This window comes from Strigops habroptila, chromosome W, assembly GCF_004027225.2.
Source record: "Strigops habroptila isolate Jane chromosome W, bStrHab1.2.pri, whole genome shotgun sequence".
In the NCBI taxonomy this organism is placed as follows: Eukaryota; Metazoa; Chordata; class Aves; order Psittaciformes; family Psittacidae; genus Strigops; species Strigops habroptila.
In genome coordinates this window covers 26,190,216-26,209,996 of record NC_044301.2, presented here as the reverse complement: position 1 = coordinate 26,209,996, position 19,781 = coordinate 26,190,216, and the positions used below count along the sequence as shown (strand labels likewise).

Here is a 19,781-nt window from a genome sequence, read left to right as displayed (position 1 = left end):
TGTTATTTAAAGTTGTTGCATGTAAAGCACTGAATTTCTGATCCTGGAACTCCAGTGGCAAGTATTTCCTTTTAAAAATTTATATTACAATTAAATGCAATTAGATCTGCCCACAGCGCTCTTTTAAACTTGACATAAATTGGATGCCCAAACTGTGCCAAAAAAGCTTGATGAACCCTTTTCTGTGACTAAAGAATTTTGGCTCCTTTTTGGTCAGTTTAAGTGGGGTATTTCATTGATTTTTTTTTTTTTTTTTTTTTTTTTTTTTGATATGTTTTCCTAAGCCTGTTCCTTTGGATTTGTGTTGTCAGGATTGTTCAGTGATAACTGTTTTTCTTGCAGCTTTATGTAGATTAGCAGTGTAACAACATATCTGTGTTCCTTCCTTGAGGAAGGACTCTCTTGTTGCTTCCCAGCATCATCTTTCATACTTGAGGTTCTATTTTGTGTATTAAGTCACACAAACTAAATTTGTGCCCTTGAAACTCTTCTTCTATTTGAAAATATGCCAACATAGAACAGAAGCTATCTGCTGTACCACTTATCAAGCTTTTACTCAGATGTTGGTTTTTGTTGGGTTTTTCTTCCCACCCACTCAAAAGTACTTGTAATGCCCTCATTAATTTTGGAATAACCTTAAGAAAATTCTGCTTAGAACCCAGTGAAATGCAGAGCATATCCCATATCAGAACAACTCTGTCGGTATACTTAAATATAATATGACCAGTGGGGTTTTTTTCTGCTCTATCTGTAGTCTTTCTAAATTAGATTTATAAGGGATTTTTAAAAAGACCATCAGGATCAACATTAGACCTTTTTATTTCATGGTTATATTGCAGTGCTGCTTCAGTTCTACACAGTATCATAAAGGTTTGCCGGCAGTAGTGGAGTGTTGATGCCACTGTGCAAGGGGCTGTGAAGATTTCATTTGGAAGACAGCTTATACACCAGATCACTGGTGTTCCAAGAAAGATGAGCTTGAACTGAACCTGCTTCAGGAAAAGCTACTGGGATGACCAAGGGGAATGGGAAATCTGCATCACAGGGGATTGAAAGCCCGTGGTTTGTTTTGACCTAGCAATGTGAAGTCTAGGATCTGATTACTTTCAGTGTATGGTTTGGGAAGGACGCATGTGAGAATGCACAAAAAGTATTCAGGCTAGAAGGCAGTGATCATGCGAGAATAAACAGGTGAGAGAATGTAGGATGAAAATTAGACTTCTGACAGCCAAAACCTTCTCCCAGAAGAGCAAAGGGGAGAGAACAATTTTTAAGATGGCTTATGCTTAATTCATGAAAAGGGCTGTATGGTGTGGCTGCTGGCATTAGAAGCCTGTATATGCCCCAGATGTCTCATCCCCATTCTGTCTTTTGCTGGGTAACTGCTAGGTGCGATTCCTTTTTTTTTTTTTTCCTCCTCTGAGGAGACAGTCATGGAGGGTAGAGCTTTTTGAAGGCAATGTGCTTTAGATGGCACATGATCAAATAGCTGAATTAGGGCCAACTGATTGTGTACACGTGGATTGTACCGGTACAGGATTGAGTGGCTTCCACAGCGTCACAACAGACTGAGAGGGTGCAGAGCCTATAGAGACACCAGTGAAGCTGGTGGAATGTCTCCTATTGACTCAGTAGACTGCAGATTAAGCCTTTGGTTGTTACGATTCACAGTAACTAAGGAAACATAAATTCCCAACAGAGGAGTCTGAAGGCTTCCTTTTGAGGCCTGAAAAAGGCTGCAACAGTATTTGATTTTTGAAGTGGAAAGCCCTCTCACCATCCTTTTGTCAAGTGTATGCTTGGTCCTGCTGTGAGACTTGGTGAGATGGGCTGTTATTTTTGTGTGCCAAGAATGCAACAGACTGTTCCTGCATGATGTCTCTGATGCTAAACTTTGAATGCTAATTTTCAAGGTGGGTTTGGTGTCATCCCCCCTGTCCCCAGTTAAAGCAATGGACAACTACCCTTTTGGGAGTTCTTGTAGATCTTATGCAGGCACTTTGTTTTCTTTTCATAAGGAAACTGAGGGGATGAGAGGTTTGGCCAAATGTATTTTTGTTATGCTCATTCATTGAACAGTGTTGTTTTCTGAGGATATTTTATTTTTCCAAAGTAACCAATTTATACTCCTACAATGATCTATATCTTAACAAAGGAGCCTTGAAATTAAAAGCCTAACAGCTTTTTTTGTTTTTGTTTTACAGTCACCTCTTAGCCATGACCTGATCCTTAACCTGACTCAGGATGGAATCAAACTGCTGTTTGATGCTTTCAATCAGAGACTTAAGGTAGTAAAACACCCTTCCTGCAAACCACACAATGTAAACCAAAATCCTAGGATATGTTGATGCTTAACAGAGCATGAGTATGTGGTTCCTTTTAGGCATTTAATTTGCTATATATAGTGCTCTCTTGTGTTAATGAACTGCATTTTGTCAGTTTGGGGGTTAAATCATTGTTTATAGGATTAAGATGTTTTACGTTGCACTGGGGACCGTAAGAGTGCCATAGGAGTATAATGGTCCAGTGTGGTCTCACTTGTCCATCTTGAGACAAGATGGAGCAGAAGCTGCTTCCTCCTATTCTTAGTTTTCAGTTGAGTTAGATTCACAGAGTACTCGTGTGGCTGTGAGTGCATGCTTTCTCCCAGAAAGCCACATTCAGGCCTGTCGTGAGCAACTGCCTCCTGCACTGACTTTGGTTTGTTCTGGATGAGTTTTTGTTCTTGTGATCAAAGTCCTCAGCTCAGCGATTCTGCTTCATAGAATCATAGAATGGTTAGGGTTGGAAAGGACCTTAAGATCATCTAGTTCCAACCCCTCTGCCATGGGCAGAGATACCTCCCACTACACCAGTATTAAAGGCCCTGTCCAACCTGGCCTGCTTCTGTGCTTTTAGGTGACCATATGTTCTACATCTCTCTAGGATGCTTTGTGTAGTTAAGATGCAAAATGAAGGGCAGGCAGGTCACTAACCTCCCATGGCATTTATGTTCACAAGAAGTCTGTTATGAAAGTGGTATGTTTCATCCATACAAAATGGGAGACTGACATTTTGAAAGAATTTAACTGAAACATTTAAAATACCTATATGTAATGTCTTAGTTACTCAGGGTGGTCCCTGAGTAGGACCAGTTGTGCTGAACAATTGTCACTGTGGTTTTCACTGGTGTGCATAAATTACTCTGTGAGGAGGTGTGCCAAGGTGTTGATTTGGCTAATTGGGTGAGAGTGTGCTGCTCTAACAACCATGCTATTTAACATCTGAAAGCAGAAGTGTGGGGTTGAATGTGATGCTAAAAAATGGAATGCTTGTTTTTTGGGTAAGTCTGGAATATGGTGCTTGCATCCATGCTTCCAAGCTTTGGAACATTGGTAGGTGGAGCTGTGTTCCCCTTACTTATGTCTCCAATAAAACCAGCAGCAAAATGTCAGCCCTGTGCTTTATCCCCCAAATGACTGTACGAGTGTAGCAGTGTGCTATCAGCTAAAACTTGAGCTCTTCCTATGCTTTAAATATATGTATAAAATTGTTGACTAGCAACCCAAATTAGTAGTTGTTGGAAGTACTTTTTTCTCTAGTAATAACCTGTAACACCATGGTATGTTTGCATTTTTCTTTTTCAAAATCTATGTTAACTATAAAAATACACATTTTGAAGAACAATTTTCAGTTCAAATTGTGTTCAGATGGGGGGATAACTAATGCTTTTTTGCCAGATTTCAGTTTGGAATTGCCTTATGGTAGTTTCTGTTCATGAAATCATCCTGTAATAATGGGATTTTTATTTTTATCAGGGTTTAGAACTGAATTATTCAGATTGCATATGTGAATTTACAGTTTTTAAGAGAATATGTTGAAAATTCTTTGTCAGATGAGCCTTTATCAGTGTAAGCTAAAGCTGCTGTATAAAATACATTTAATTCTTAAAGAGACTGAACTCAAAACTGACATAATCAAGTGCCTGGCTTGCTTACTGATGCTTTTTGGAGTGTCTCAGTCTTGTAGTGTTTTTGATGCGCTATAACTAGTATATGCCATTGTCTCTTCAGCTCCAGTGTTTGAGGGTCTGTCATTTCAACACCCAGTGTTCCAAGAACTATGCTAGAGCTTTTCCTCTCATCTTTCTCCACAATGTTTCTTAATTTTTTTTTGTTTGTTTGTTTGTTTGGTTTTTTAAGAAAGAAAAAAACAACGGCTTCTGGTATGTGTTTTTAGGTTTGTTTAAAACAAACCAACCAATCTTTTCTGGTATGTTGTGGTTCAGTGGTCTAGTGATACCTGTGTTTTAACTATAAAGAGTAAAGCTGTGCAAATGCATACAGTGCTATGAAAACTTTATAGTTTTCAGATAGTGTTATGGAAGAAATTTTATAGGATCAGTTCAGAAGTGAGCAACAGGACCTGTTAAAGAATAGTGTAGCTGTAGAATAAGTAATGCCTGTTTTCAAGTTTGTATGACTGTTTTTGATGTTGCTCAGCAGCGCTGGAAAAATCAGGATGCCTCTTATTTTTCTTTGCTTTGTGTGGGGTTTTTTTGTTTGTTTTTTGTTTGTTTGTTTTTATTTAATACACACTTGCTATTACATTTGGTTAGGGAAAAGAGATTGAAATACATGCTACTAAAATGTAAAGTCTTGACAGACCCAAAGAAGCTGGTGCAGGAATAAAGCCACAGCAATATTCCTAAAAAGTTTCTGCCCTTTTTTCAGAGAGGGGAGGAAGGTTTGTGTATAGTCTCTCTACTTGCCTTCAGCAGCCAGAGCACTGCAGGAGATGTGAGCTAACGGGAAGTAGTAAATCCAGGACCAGGTTCTGAAAGCATTGCTATGAATTTTAGCAACAAGGTCTCCTAGCATGCTCCCTCTGAGGTGGAAAGAGAGTCAGATTTCACAGTGTTGATCTGTTATTACTGGTTAGTAGTCACCTGAATGTTTTTGAGTCTTAGTAGTAATTATCAAAACAGTGAGTGTGACAAAACATCGGGTTTTACTCATTTAAACCACCTGCCTTCTGGCTGTGTAGGAAACCTATTGCTGAATAATCCTTAGTCTTCTCAGGTTTTGTTTCTCTGCACATAGCAAGAATCACATTAATCCTTTTGTCAGTGTAGCTTCTGTAGTTCAAAAAATAAATCCTTTTCTAGTGCTATGGTCTGTTGCAGTTTCTTCAATACTTCTCACTTCAGGAGAGTGCACAGGACAGGGATGGGGAATTTTGGGGGCTGGGGGTGGTGTGCAGTATGCCTCTATTTTCAGAAACGTTTTCTGGGGGGAAAAGATGATGTGTGGGGTCACATAAAAATATAAAATCATTCCTAGCTTTTCATGAAAGTAAGTAGCCTTTGTTTTTAACAAGCTGCGCAGTAAAGGAAACTTGGACGTGTCAAACTGCATTTGAATGAAAATATTGGATAACCAGGTTTTTCCAAGAAGCATAATTCAAAGTATATTTATTAAGAAGAAATATTTGTTTGTTGCTCTTCATGTTCTGCCAGAATGTTAATTTGTTACTTGCTTTGTGCTTTGCTTGTTGCTTATATCCTGAAATGTGTGGGCTTCTGAGAAAACAGAGCGCTTCAGAGAACTCTTCCAAATTTTTTATGAGTCAACGGCATACTGTTAAATGTTGATTTTTATTTTTTTTTTTTTTTTATTTTTTATATATATAAAAACCCTATATATATATATATATGGGTTTAAACATGGTAAGTTGTTTTATTTAGAGTTACTTGCTGGGCATCTCCCCAAACCAGGACTTCCTTTTTAGCTGGTGATATTTTTAGGCTTTAAAGTCACATTTGGTAGCAAGTTCCCCAGGGAATTCTTTCTATTCTAGCTGAAGAGTGACAGCGATTTGTTGGAGGATTATACAAAGCAATAAAAAGTGCTTTACCTTTTCTTTACAGCAGTTACAATGTGCTCTACATGTTTTCCTTTTCCTGCTGACGCAGGAACACATGCTTGCTCTGATTATTTGTGGGTTGCTCTTCTGATTATCTTCTGTAATGCTTGGAGAGATTGCTAGGTGTCTCTATGTAGTATTGAAATGGAATAATACTTAGTCTTGCCATGTTCATCTTTTACTTCAGAAGGAGTTGGAAAGTTAGAACAGTGCAGTCAGTGTTAGGACTCACTACCCTGCCCAGGCATTCTTCAAGGTAATAAGAGTAACCCAAGGAATGGCTTACTGATTGACATTCATTAGAGGATTTCCTAATTAGCTAACCTTTGCTATTACCTTCCTTTGAACTTGCTTAAGAGTAATCTTTGCAGAAATCAAGATGCTGATGTATTAGTGCAAAGATTACTTTGTGCAGGTGAGTGCTGATTTACACAGGATCTGGAGGTCCTGCTGCGAAGGAGGGGAGTGAGCAGCACTAGCTAGTCTTAATGATTTGCAAATATGTGAAGTATGGTAATGTTTGTTTCCTGTGTTTCAGGTGATTGAAGTTTACGACTTGACTAAGGTGAAGTTAAAATATTGGTAAGTCATCTAAGACCTCCCATGATTTCTTCTTGATTAGTGACTGGTTTCTCTCTTTTTATTAATCCCGACTTCATTTTTTTTTTTTTTTTTAATCATTCTTGTTTAAAAAAAACACAACAGAACAAACAAAATAACTATCAAAAAGGACAGTGAATGCAGCACTTGGTTAAATTACCAGTTTACTCTTCAATTTTGGAGACTTCTTCCAATTTAAATGTGGTATTGCCATTAGTAAATGTTTGGAGCATCCATTCAGTATTCTTAAGGCAGATTAATTTTGTTTTCTTTTTCAGTGGTGTCCATTTTAACTCTCAGGCAATTGCTCCAACCATAGAACAAATTGATCAGTCATTTGGAGCAACACATCCAGGAGGTAAGCCAAAGTAAGAAGCTCACCTAGATTGACAGCCTTCTTTCTAGGAAGTCTTTCCTGTATGTATGTCTGCCTAGAGAAACATGTAGACACTTCTGTTGTCGAATGACCTGAAGTTGTGTTCAAGAATGGTTGTATTCTTATAGCTGAGATATTATGTAATATGTACTGTAAGTTCAACTGTGACTTTTTTAGAGTGCAATAGTGAGGCAGAGAGTCACTGGCACAGAATGGTGTGTTCAGATATCATTAATGATCCGTTTTGAACTGCCAGTACCAGAAAACAATGAGCTTTGTTGTTGATGTTGTTGTTTTCACGTGTTCTTATGCATGGTCAGCTCTAAGTGTCCTTAGGGATTAAGTATACCATGAACATACATTTGCGCTGATCTCTTGTGCAGAGTCAGCCAGGACTCAGGCTCTGTCCTCTGAGAATGTGGTTGTACCCTGCTAAGGCAGGATCAAGTCTGAGCCTGTATATAACTAGCTTGCCTTTCCCTGTGCCTTCTTCCTTTTACTGGGGTTACTGGGGAGGTGTGAAGCCAGCCTACATGCAGCATGACCAGACCCAGGACAAGTTTAATTAACCTGCCTGAACCCACTCTGCCTCTTTCACAGATACTTGGCTGTTCACCAGCTCTGTAGCAGGAAAAATACTATCTTTAAGCTCCTTGTTTATATATGAATATGGAAAGTGTATTTCAGGGGTTTGTTAGGTGATGAAAATAAGCTAGTGGTGAAACTTTGAAGAGGATATTTATAATTAAACTGCTCAGGAACCCTCAAGAATTTGAGCCACAAACTGGCATAACAAGAAAGAAGATTAACTCTGTATAGGCAAGATACCTTTTTTTAGAGCATCACTTTCTATTTTCTATTTTTAGCTTAACCCAGTCCATTTGCAGTAGTCAGGCTGATCCCAAATAGGCTAGTGTTCTTTGTGATTAATGGTGGCTGCATATCCAGTCTTTGTCCCTGTTTTCTGCAGACAATCTCTTGCACATTACAGAACAGGATTTATTAACTGTGGAGGGTCATGTGGCTGAAGTAATATCATTACATAAAAGCCTGCTGTAGTAGATGAATATCAGATGGAGATAATGAAGCTTGGAGGATTTCTAGCCATAATATTCCAAGGACCAGACTTGGCATTTTTAAACTTCACTTTGGTAATGATGTTAACATTTCCTCTTAGGCAGAAACTCTGAGGTCTATAGTTAGATCTATTATGGAACTAGTACATACAACAGACTATGTAGAACTTAGGAAGGGTGAAAGTTGTTCCATATCCTTGACAGTTTATAAGAGATGATGGTTTATTTGCAAGTATTTAGTGGTTAAGCACTTGAAAAATTGTGATATTATGAATGATAAAAAGACCTACTCAGCTGTAAGCATTGCTTATGATAGGAATAGCATGGTTTATTACTACATAAAATTGTATATAATCACTTAAAACATAGATTGTCACCACATGTCCTCATGCTCAATTTGCCAGATCTTGTGTGCCTGTCTCATTCAGCTAAGAAAACTTGTACACTTGCTTCATCTGATGATAGTTTTTCATAACATCTTTTCATCCAGTGGAATGTAGATATGAAAATGTATTTATTAAAATGTTGCCTCTAATACCGTTTCACTAGTGCATTTGCTTATTGTGTTTTCTGAAACAGAAAGGGCAGAAAACAGAATAGTTTTCAGCATGTGGGAGGGATGATGACAGTGTTTTCATGTTCCGTAAAAATTTGAGCTAGGGTGGGGAGAGAAAGGTGGGAAGAGGAACCTTCCTCTTAATGTGACTAAAGTACCAAATGCCAGTTTTCATGAATGAGTATGACATAACCACTTATTTTCTCCATCATACTAATACTCCTTGAAAACCCCAATGCAAGCTCATTTAAACTTATAAGTCTTTTGTTGTGTTTATCTCTGTGTTTAAACCTCCACTAGAACTTCAAACAAAATGTTGTCTTTCACTTAAAACCAAGGTGATTGCAGCAGAACTTTCCTGCAACAGGATGCGGCGGTAGTTTCAAAATGTATTTCAAAAGGTTAGCAACGGTTTTGTGTTGAAACAGGCCTTCAGTGAGCAGTTTTGGTTTTGCCAAATCAGTGGTTTTAAAGAAGTCATTAGGAAAATTGCAACCAGCTTCATTACTTTTTGGCTGATATTAGTTTGATCCATTGTAGTATCTTTGTTGTGGGGCTGATCGAAATATGACCACTTTGGAGGTCAATAGCATCATCAAAGCCAAGATTCGATCCCACATTTCCACAATTCTCTCACCTGACCTCCTGCTGGGAAGCATTTGCTCTTGCCAGTGGTTCTGCTGAAATCACATCCTCTTATGAGTCCTCGTGGATGTTGCCGTTTGCCGAAGTGCCATTCAGCATGGATATGAGGGCTGTGGGATTGAACTGAAGTCATAAGGTAGAAGAAAAAAAACATCCTTCTCTCCTGCCACAGTGGCTTTGCAAGGATGGGGGGGTCCTGTCTTCTACCTCTCTAACTCTAGGAGACTTCAGAGGTTGCCCAGGTTCCCCTGAGGTGCTGGAAAAGTCTTGCTGGTGTCGGTGGCTTTCCTGGAAGGCAAACTCTCTCCCTTTCACCCATAGTGCAGCAGCAAAGCAGCAGTCTTTTTGCTTCCATCAGCAATTTTGAATGGAATTATTCTGCAGGGTATCTGTGTAGTAAATAAATAAATTGAAAAATGAATGAAATAATCCAAAAAAGGTGTACCTTGTTCAGTCACATGGTTGCGACATATGGTCTTGAGGGAGACATGAGAGAACTTCTTAAGGATAAAAACATTCCATGCCCTTTAAGCCTGAGCATCAACAAACATTGCAGGGGATGGGAACTGATGCCATTTGTATAATCAGATAATCACACTTGGCATGACTAGGGGAAAAACACTTCTCCAGCTGGCTGTGGGCTTTGGAAAAGATGCATAATTTATTACATGAGATTTGTGTAATTTTCCTGCTGAGCAAAACATTTCCTCTTCTCCATACAGTTTCCTTTGAGTGACAAGCAGGGAAAATGCTCTTAACCAGCACATTCTGCAGAAAAGACAAATGATTACTTTTGAAAGCTTAATGCTTATTGCTCAACTAATTATTTTTCTATCCTGGGTGGTCTGGCATTGTTTAGACATCTTGTGGCATGTTGCCTAGGCAACTCTAACGAATCTAAGGTTTTTCTTATTGCCATGTTTCTACTGCAAGAAATTAAAAGCAAAACTATTAATTGTCATGTGTAATTGTGTTCCTCCTGCATTTTGAGACATAGTAAATTCATCGAGGTGATGAGAGTGCTGTTGGATCTGGAAAATTCTTAGGTTCTTTTGGTAACTCTGTTCTTATTTTCTTTCCCCTTTTAGTGTATAATTCAGCTGAGCAGCTCTTTCACCTCAATTTCAGAGGACTGTCGTTTTCTTTTCAGTTAGACTCCTGGACTGAAACTCCAAAGTATGAGGTCAGCAATCTTTCTTAGTTAATGGATAGTCTTTTTGCCTCTATGGTACTTGCAAAGTATCACCTACTGCATGTCTTGCCTGCAAGCAAAAGAAGCCAGTAATTTGGAAAGAATTTAACTCCTCAGTTGTACTCTTATTCATGCTATGTAATCATTTTGAAGTTAAAAATTTTCTTCCTCTTAGCAGAATGCATATGCTTAGAGGCTTTGCTTGCATCACAAACTTGGACTAGCAGTTGTGTTGTTGAAAGGAGCCTGCTAAAAATACAAGTGTCTATGCAAATACATAAATATTAAGCAATCTACTGGAAGGCTGTTCTTTATCAGATGTTTTTAAATCTCATCAAAGCGATTGTGCAACTAAAATAGGGTGTAGTTCATAAAATACATTTTCATCTTAAGTGTCCTTCAGCATGAGTGCTTTTAGAAAGCCAGATGAATGAGCTTTATTTGTAATGCCTGTTTGCATATTCACCAAATGTTCAGATGAGTTACTGAATAATTGAACATATTGCTGCATTCTCTGAAATCTTTAGAAATCACTGTCTAGTGGAAACAAGATCAGGTCTTCTGTGATTTCCACCTATGCTAACAAAAATGTATGTATAACTTTTGCGTGAGGATAGAAATGCTCTCAGTTGTATTATCTAGGCTCATCAGTTAAAAAGAACATGTGCTGTATTGTATTAAAATAAAAAGGCACCTATAAAGAGCCAAAACAAAGTGGGAGAAATCAACCAACATGATGACACATTTCATGTTACAGCCTGGTACTTCGGTAGTTGTGTTTTGACATGTGAGAGAGCAAGGGGGTAGGTAACTAGGGGAAGTTACTATTTAGCAGTAGTGAAGGTCAGTTGGTTTTCAGGAATATTGGAAGGTAAATAGAAACCTAATAAGCCAAACAAAGAATGTCCCAACAAAGAGTAGTTGCCTTTCATGCAAGAGTTCCCAGGGCATTTATGAATTAAATGGTTGAGCTGCTAAGAAAGTCAATCACTATACCAAAGATTTGAAAAGATCATAGAATATCTCAAGTTGGAAGGGACTTGTAAGGATCATGGAGTCCAACTCCCTGCTCCTTGCAGGACTGCCTAAAAACTAAAAGGTGTTAGAATAAAACTGCTAGAATCAATTCTAGCCATTGCATCTGCATGTTTTGTTTTGGTGTGTGGTTCAATTAACTGAGAAAATAATTAAGGATAGTTACAGAATGCTTGGTGTGAATATGCTTTGAGAGGAAGATAGTGTGATTCTTGGGGATGATACAGTTCTTCATAGCTGCCAGAACAGTGGAGAAAATAATCTTGCATTTTCAAGTTTTTTATCCAGTTGATCAAATGAGGTTAGTAAAATGTTGTTTGCACAGAGCAAAAGGCAAAATTCTCCCCAGGATTATAAATAGGTAGAAATAGGATAGTTTAGAAAAGAGTAGTATTGAACAGTCCACAGGGAAAACGACTATCTGTGGAGCCTTTCAGGTAGGAACGTTAGGAAAGACTGAAGAGCAGAATTAAATTTGAAGATGTCAAAATCTTGCAAGTTCAGAGAGGATCATACAGCAGTTCTAAGCTCGCTAGCAAAGCAGTGTAACCTCTGCTTATGGAAATGGAAATGAAAAAGCTTTGAAGAGAACTTAGGGGTTTTTATATAGCTGGTAACAAACTGAAGGTGAAGAGAACATGAAAGCCTACTTATGCTGTTTTGGTTAAGAAATGAGGTATATATGGCCCAGGCGCTTCCATGGTTCTAGAGAAGATTTCTTTGTTGCTAGAGCATAAGTATATTAAAAAATAATCTTGCATCTGACCACTTTAGAAGGTTGTATTTGAGGTTTTTATGTTTTGGGGTATTTTGAGGGTTGAAATTGGGGCATCTCTAGATTTGTGAAATAGTGCAGATTCCCTTCTAAATACCTAAACCAGTGAAAGTCATTGCTCTGGGTTAATTTTTGTTTTTTTCTAAGAATAACTTTTTGTGTTTATGTGATGTCCTGCTAAAGTAGACCAGGATAATAGTTTGCATATTGTGCATCTTGGTTTTGTTGACTGTGTGTGACAAAGTTTATTTTCTGTCCCATGCCAGCAAAATACATTGATGGTCTTGAAGAAGGTCCTGTAATCTTCAGAGTTGAAGGAAATAGGCTCTTAATGTACTAGAAGAATAAAACTGACTTAGCTCACTTTTGATTTGATGAGAACACTCAAAATCCCTATCAAAACAGTACATGTAAGAATGTGGTGATAAGGAGAGCAGAAAATCTATTTAATGAACGAGCCTCTGTTCATCAGATAAAGGCATTTTACAAATCAGCAAAAATGTTAAAAGGCTGAAATTAATGCAGTGGGAGACAAAAAAAAGAAGTTCTACCTTTAAGATAGCAAATTTATTAGAATTTAAATACAGCATATCAGTACAAATCCTTTTATATTGCTAGTTGCCAGTGATCAAACCAAAGCAAACTTGAATTCTCAGTACACACCATGGCTAATTGTCAGAATAGTGCCACCTTTTGGTGGATAAACATAGCATTTCACCCCAGCTTCAGAATCCAGGAGTGGTGCAATGTGAAGAAACACCATCGAGAAGGGGGTTTTATTGTTGTTTTTCTCCCCTTGTTCTTTGGCTACAGACTTAACTGAATTGCTAAGCATATGCTGTATTTCTAATGTAATTTATAACTTTGAACTCAAGTGTCTACCATGTCACATAACAAGAATGATTTTGTATATCTACAGCCTAACTTTGCTCATGGTCTGGCCTCTCTCCAAATTCCACATGGTGCAACTGTGAAACGCATGTACATCTACAATGGAAACAGTCTGCAGGACACCAAGTAGGTACAGCTGGTCGTGCCATTTTGATCAGTTAGAATATGCTTTTTCTTCCTTATTTATTTAGAGTTTTGTGAATGTTAAATACAATCATATACTTTTTTAGTTCAGTTTGGGTCTTTTATGAATTTGGCAGCATGCAGAATGCCTTTAGATACCAACCTCTTTCAAACTTCCATAGGCATTGTCTTCAAACCTTAGAATCAAATGTTGGTTTGATTTATGTTGCTATAAAGTCAGCTTGGCTCAGCTGTCATAGGCTGATCCAATTGACCTGAGAATGAATTCATTAAGTAAAGGAGGAAACTAGTGAATCTTGTAAAAGGTGTGGTTAGACTATTACTCTAGGTTTTTTTTGCATGCTAATGGCCTCTCCCTAGACAAATCAAACTTGGTGTAGGCAGTCAGTAATTTTGTAGTTTATTGGCATTATTTATGTCATGGCAGGGTCCTACCAGGGGTCTTACACATTTTATTATTTTTGTATAGCAAGAGAGTTTATTTTCAGTCTTAAACCATATGCCTAATCTACCACAGATTAAATATATTTTCAGTTACCTGACTGAACTTAGTGTTCTGAGGAAACTAATCTTCATGTCTTATTACTAATGGAATAGTTATATTTTAATATGGCTAATGTTTTCTATGGTATTGTATTCTGTCTTCTTTTAAGCAGTAATTTATTGTACAACATCTGATGTTTTGTTCTTTCTAAAAACATTGTTCCTGGGGTTCCCTACTCAAGGAAAAATTGAAAGGACTTCTGTAAATTCTTCCTTTCAGCTTATAAATACCCAAACTGATAAGGTGGTAGTTTTTGCAGACACAGTTGTGTTTTAATGCCAGGAGTAGATTAACACATGCTTGGATTACTGCTCAGAAGGGAGTTAATCTTGTTTGTGTAGATGTTGTCTCCTAATTAGAAATAAGTGCACTTCAGGAAAATGTTGTTGTCTCTGCCCATCTGTGGCATGATGGGTTCAGTGAAAGCACTATTTGTTGCATGGGGCTCTGGGGGGTGTGTGTATGAGAGCTCAAAGCCTTACTTTTAGCTCAAGTCATTCACACACAGGAGAAATTCACATAAGTATCATAGAATCACAGAATGGTTAGAGTTGGAAAGGACCTCAAGAGCATCTAGTTCCAACCCCCCTGCCATGGGCAGGGACACCTTCCATTAGACGATGTTGCCCAAGGCTCTGTCCAACCTGGCCTTGAATGCTGCCAGGGATGGAGCATTTACTACTTCCGGTGAAACTTGCAGAGCATATACAAACTAATATACAAAAAAGCATCCCTTCCATTGGAAATATCTTGGGGCTGATATTAATTCCTCAAATATTATTGTAATCAAATTAAAACATAACTTTCCCAGTAAAACAGCACAAGTGTTTGTAGTGTACCTGCACAAGCTGGTTTCATGTTCTGGGCTATGGAGTACCTCCCCAAGAGCATAACAGAGAAGGCTCTTCTGCTGCATTTGGGTGATATGCCTAGTTCAAGGAGTAGGTATCCTTAAAAAATGTACAACTTCCATTTTCCCTGAGAGAATTCTGAGATGACATGCCCTCATAGGGAGGTATCCAAAGGCCTGGATACAGTTTCTGTAATTCCTGGAGTCTTTGAAACCTGCTGTTTGTTTCATCCACAGTAAAGGTCCTGCATGTGAGTGCGGTCTTGTTTCTCTTCCTTTTTCCCCAGACTTTCTGATCCTTGTGTTTGATATATCTTTTAATCTTCAGCCTGAGTTAAATGCAGCTTTGTCAAAATTAACATGCTCTGTTCCAGTGAACTGGTACCAGCTTGTTAATGGGAAATTTGAAGATGAAGCAAATCCTATGCATGTTCATTATGATTGCTTTCAGGGCTCCCTTGATGCCTCTCAGCTGTTTCCTTGGTAATGTGTATGCTGAGAACGTTGATGTTCTGAGAGATGGAACTGGACCCTCAGGTTTACGGCTTCACCTACTCACTGCAGGTATTGGTGACGCTCAGAACATGGAATTGGTTGCTTCCCTCAGGAAAAGAGGGATAAACTTGTATAAATTATTTGTGATGATTTTACAGGTGACTTCAAAGTGTTCTACATACCTTATTTTGATCTATTGAAACAAAACCCAATAAAACCCCTGTGAAGGTGAATCTACTTGCTGCTGTGTTTCCCTGGCCCTGGAGAAATCACAGAGGACTGTAGCCCTGTCCTCAGTAGTTCCGAGTCCTTAGAGTCTGTTTGCAGAAATGGAATTTGTCTCCAGATGTATGTGTAGAATAAAACAGATGCAAGTACACCACTGAAAAAACCATGAGAAATCAAGAAAGCTTAGGTACATATGCATTTTCTGAGGTTCCAGTGAGCTGTATGATGTTGATATTTTTGTGATTAATTCTGGAAGGCTTTTAAAAATACCAACAAGAGACTACATCAATGCTGCGGCCTTGACTGCACTTTAAATTCAATTCTGTTTTCATTTGCTGTGAGAGACAGCAGTAGAAATGACAGAGGCTGATGAGTACCTTCTTCTTATGTGTGCTTTCAGAGGTGGGGGGTGCTCAGAAATTAGAGAAAGATATAATGACCTCAAAGGAGCCTCGTTCAGTCACCAGAGCTTGAGACTTGACAATGTTTTTAAGAAAAAATTAGATGTCTTTACAAATTTTCATTAGCAGGCTCAGCTTTGACCTGTTCTGACTACTAACTGTACGTATATTGTTGAAACACTTGGGATACTTTTGCAATATGCAAAAGTTAAAAAGGAGAAAATTTAAAGAATTAAAAATCGTGAATTACAATGGAAGCAGATGTTTTCAAGTTACTTATCTTCCTCTGTAAAGAGAGAAGCAAAGGGAGAGCTGCCTAGGACAGGGAGAATATATCCTTGTGTATTAGGGAAGGAGTTGGCTAAAACATCATATTAATATAAATGATTTTGAGAAATTGGACATTTCTAAGGTAGAGTGTCAAGTTCAGTTAATATATATGCAGCTTAAAGGAAATGTCAATAAAATAATTATTAAAATATATCACTAATGTTCAGACTAAAGCTTGCAGAGGGGTAGTCTGGTGTCCTGGTTTAAGCCCAGCCAGTAACTCAAAACCACACAGCCACTCGCTCACTCCCCCCCTGCTGGGGAGGAGAATTGAAAGAATGTAAATCCCGCAGGTTGAGATAAGAACAGTCCAGTAACTAAAGTATAATACAAAACCACTACTACTACTACCACTAATAATAATAATGATAAGGGAAATAACAAGGGGAGAGAATATAAAACTAAAAGGGGAAAGGAAAAAAAAAAACAAACCAATAAACACAAGTGATGCACAATACAATTGCTCACCACCCCCCGAACCAATACCCAGCCCGACCTGAGCAGCGATCTGGGCCTTCTGGGTAACTCCTCCCAGTTTATATACTGGGCATGATGTGCTGTGGTATGGAATACCCCTTTGGCTAGTTTGGGTCAGGTGTCCTGTCTCTGCCCCCTCCCGGCTTCTTGTGCCCCTCCTCCCTGGCAGAGCATGAGAGTGAAAAGACCTTGATTGGGGTAAGCATTACTTAGCGACAACTAAAAACATGGATGTGTTATCAGCATTGTTCTCAGATTAAAGTCGAAAACACAGCACTGTACCAGTGCTACTAAGAAGGAGAAAAATAACTGTTACAGCTGAACCCAGGACATCTGAACACGTTCTTGTCTTGCTAAAGTTTGCAGAAACTCCTTTGTAAAACATATGCCTGTTCAAGCACAAGTTTCTCTGCAAGTATATTAATTTTTAGTAACTCTTTCTTAAGAAATCAAGGATGACTTCATTGGATTTTTCTGATTTATTTTATTGGGTAACTAGCTACATAAATAATGCATAGTGTGAAAAGCTTAGTGTGTTTAGACCCCATCCTGTATTTTGCAGTAACTGCTGCATATGTGTACATGCATTCTTGTAAATGTAAGATGCTGCATTCCTGAAAGTAAATGGGATCGCAAACTAAAATCTTTCAAGTTCTTAGCATCTGGTAACATAATTCAGTAATTCATCTATGTAATGGCTACTCAGTAAGATCCCTTTTTAACATTGTTTGCATAGGAACATACTTGCAATTGATTCAATAAGCTATGGGAATCCAGAGTAAAGGATGTATGTTTTCCGATACAGTTAATATGGGTGAGGAATTTCACTTTATGGGCTTTACTTTTTTTAGCTGGAGATAGATCTCTAGCTGCTGAAGTAGAATATTTTTAGGGATAGAAATAATTCCTGGCACTTACTACTAATAACCAGCTGATCAAATTGAGATGGGCTAAGAAAATGAGTGATGTTCATGTGAATGGCAAGGGAGGGAAGATAGCACTGCTGAAGCTGGAGCTTAAGATGGGGATCTATCCAACAGTCAGCACATACATCATTTTGATAAGAAACATTTAACCTGTTGAAAAATAAATGGTTAAATGTAGCTTGGCACTGTTTTCTAAAGAATGCAGCTGTTTGGCTTGTGATAAATAGAGGAATGCTAAGCTTTTGGTATTGATTTGCTGCTGTATTCTCTGATCAGGAAGGATGAATTTTGAGTTGTTTTCCATTCCTCAGGCTGTGGCCCGAGTGTTTTAGCTGATGCCAAGATGCGGGTATTTGAGCGTTGTGTGTACTTCGGCGATTCATGCCAGGACGTGCTGAGCACCTTGGGGTCTCCCCACAAAGTCTTCTACAAGTCTGAAGATAAGGTGAGGGAAGTCATTCAGGTGCAGGACTCTGTTCAGCCCTGTCTCAGTTTAATCACAGGGCCTGCATTTTGCAAGGCCAGTGAAGTTAAACTGTCATGCAGCACAAATGATGAGTGCTTCATTTGACGTATAATAGACCAGGATGAACAGTTGTATAACTTGTTTATTAAAAAGCTTCTTTAAGCTAATTTGATGCAAATCTGTTTAAATTAAAAAACAATCCCCTACCAAAAAAAAAAAAAAAGAAAAAACAAAAACCCCAACACTCAAACCACACATCATTTTAACTGGTTTAAAAATTGGAGCACTTTTGAATCCAAATGAGTCTTAGCAAGTGTGTACTGTTTAATTTTTAAATTTTATGTAAAAACTTCAGCATATACTTTGATCCCTTCCTAATGCTTTTACAGAGCAGCATGTGAGTAACCCTTTTACTTCAGATACATAAAGAGAAAAGCTGATGTGTCATTGTGCTACTGCAAACAGCTGATGACCTGTCATGAAGCACAATATCTTGCATATTAGAAAAAGGGCTTTAAGTGAGATTTTGTTTGACTGTAGGGATGTTGTTAATGGCATTCATCTTTGTGAGAGCTATTAAATATATATATGAGAGGTATTAAATACATCTGAAAAATGTGTTTCTTGCAGATGAAAATCCATTCACCCTCGCCCCATAAGCAGGTCCCATCAAAGTGCAATGACTACTTCTTCAATTATTGCACACTTGGAGTGGTGAGTGGGAAGCTTCCCTAAACACGTTCATATAAAGTTTTGATGTAGTTACACAGCAATCCTTTCAGAAGGCTAAATGCTGTGGGAAATGAGAGACTGCAAAGCTCTTGATTGCTGCCTTAAGAATCTCTGGATATGAAAACCAACACTGACTTTTCTCTAGCACTTGCAAATTCAAACAGTAATGTTTTATCATCTCCACCGGTGGGTGGAGAGCTCTTCGTTTGCCTTTTGTATTCTCTTAGGTTTTTTCCCTCTGCCATGCCTGATGCATAGATATACTAGTTGTTGTTTCTGAAACCCATGCCTCTGTCCCACAGAACTGAGATGGGTCTGCCATAACACCAATTGTGGAAGTTTGCTGAGCTGTGGATGAAGTTCATCCTTCATGTCCCTCCTTATGTTTTGCTTTAGTCTACATTACTGTAAAGACCATGCAGAAAAACAAGACCTTCCTAGGATATTTGCCAACATTAGCAAATGAAACTGCAGTTGTGATTGAGTGCTGTGGAGATGTGTGTTTGTTTGAATTTACAAATAGTCTCGTTTTCAAATACCTACTTTTCATAGTTCATTCAGTTCCAATGAGATAGATACATACCACTGTATAGAGGTACTATTGTAACTAATCTCAGGTGAGTTTGAGAAAAGCCACCTTCCTCTATCCAAATTGTTTCATGTCTGTTTTTTCTTCAACAGGATATTCTCTTTGATGCAAACACTCACAAGGTGAAGAAATTTGTTCTGCATACAAATTATCCTGGTCATTACAACTTTAACATGTGAGTGTAAAGAATTGATCTCTTTAAGAGTATTTTAAAAACACTCAGAAATTTTATGTTCCCTTTATAGAATTCCAGTATTTTTTCCCAAGTGTCTTTTAGCGTATCTGGTAACTTGTGGAGGTTCCAGCCATCATTAGCACTTTTATTTTTATTTTTACTTTTAAACACCTTTATATTGTCAAGTGTGTCTTAAAGCAGTAAATGAGGTAAGGTAGTTCTTGGTCCAGCTATAATGCACAAACTCTCTTGCTAGAGGCAAACTTTGAATTAGCAAGAGTGTCCATTTACCGGTAGGTAAGCTGCTGTTTTTTCCTGACATTATTTCAGTTAGTCATTAAAAAAAAATTAAATTTCTCTCATGCTTCCGAACA

General features: G+C 38.1%; 1 protein-coding gene across 7 annotated transcripts in view; it reads left to right on the top strand.

Moving 5' to 3' along the window:
* The window catches only part of LOC115618939 (UPF0183 protein C16orf70 homolog), a 44,528-nt gene that overhangs the window by 14,300 nt on the left and 10,447 nt on the right, over positions 1–19,781 (top strand). For 5 of the 7 annotated variants that reach the window (XR_003994869.1, XR_003994870.1, XM_030510904.1 and 2 more), the window contains exons 3-11: positions 2,205–2,288; positions 6,443–6,486; positions 6,783–6,862; positions 10,246–10,340; positions 13,079–13,176; positions 15,040–15,152; positions 17,757–17,890; positions 18,542–18,625; positions 19,325–19,407. Coding sequence is in view for 5 of the 7 variants with exons in the window: in XM_030510904.1 (XP_030366764.1) it covers positions 2,205–2,288; positions 6,443–6,486; positions 6,783–6,862; positions 10,246–10,340; positions 13,079–13,176; positions 15,040–15,152; positions 17,757–17,890; positions 18,542–18,625; positions 19,325–19,407 (815 nt within the window). In the remaining 2 variants the exon portion in view is untranslated. The remainder of the gene's footprint in view (positions 1–2,204; positions 2,289–6,442; positions 6,487–6,782; positions 6,863–10,245; positions 10,341–13,078; positions 13,177–15,039; positions 15,153–17,756; positions 17,891–18,541; positions 18,626–19,324; positions 19,408–19,781) is intronic. The other 2 variants (XM_030510906.1, XM_030510908.1) reach the window with 2 other exon arrangements.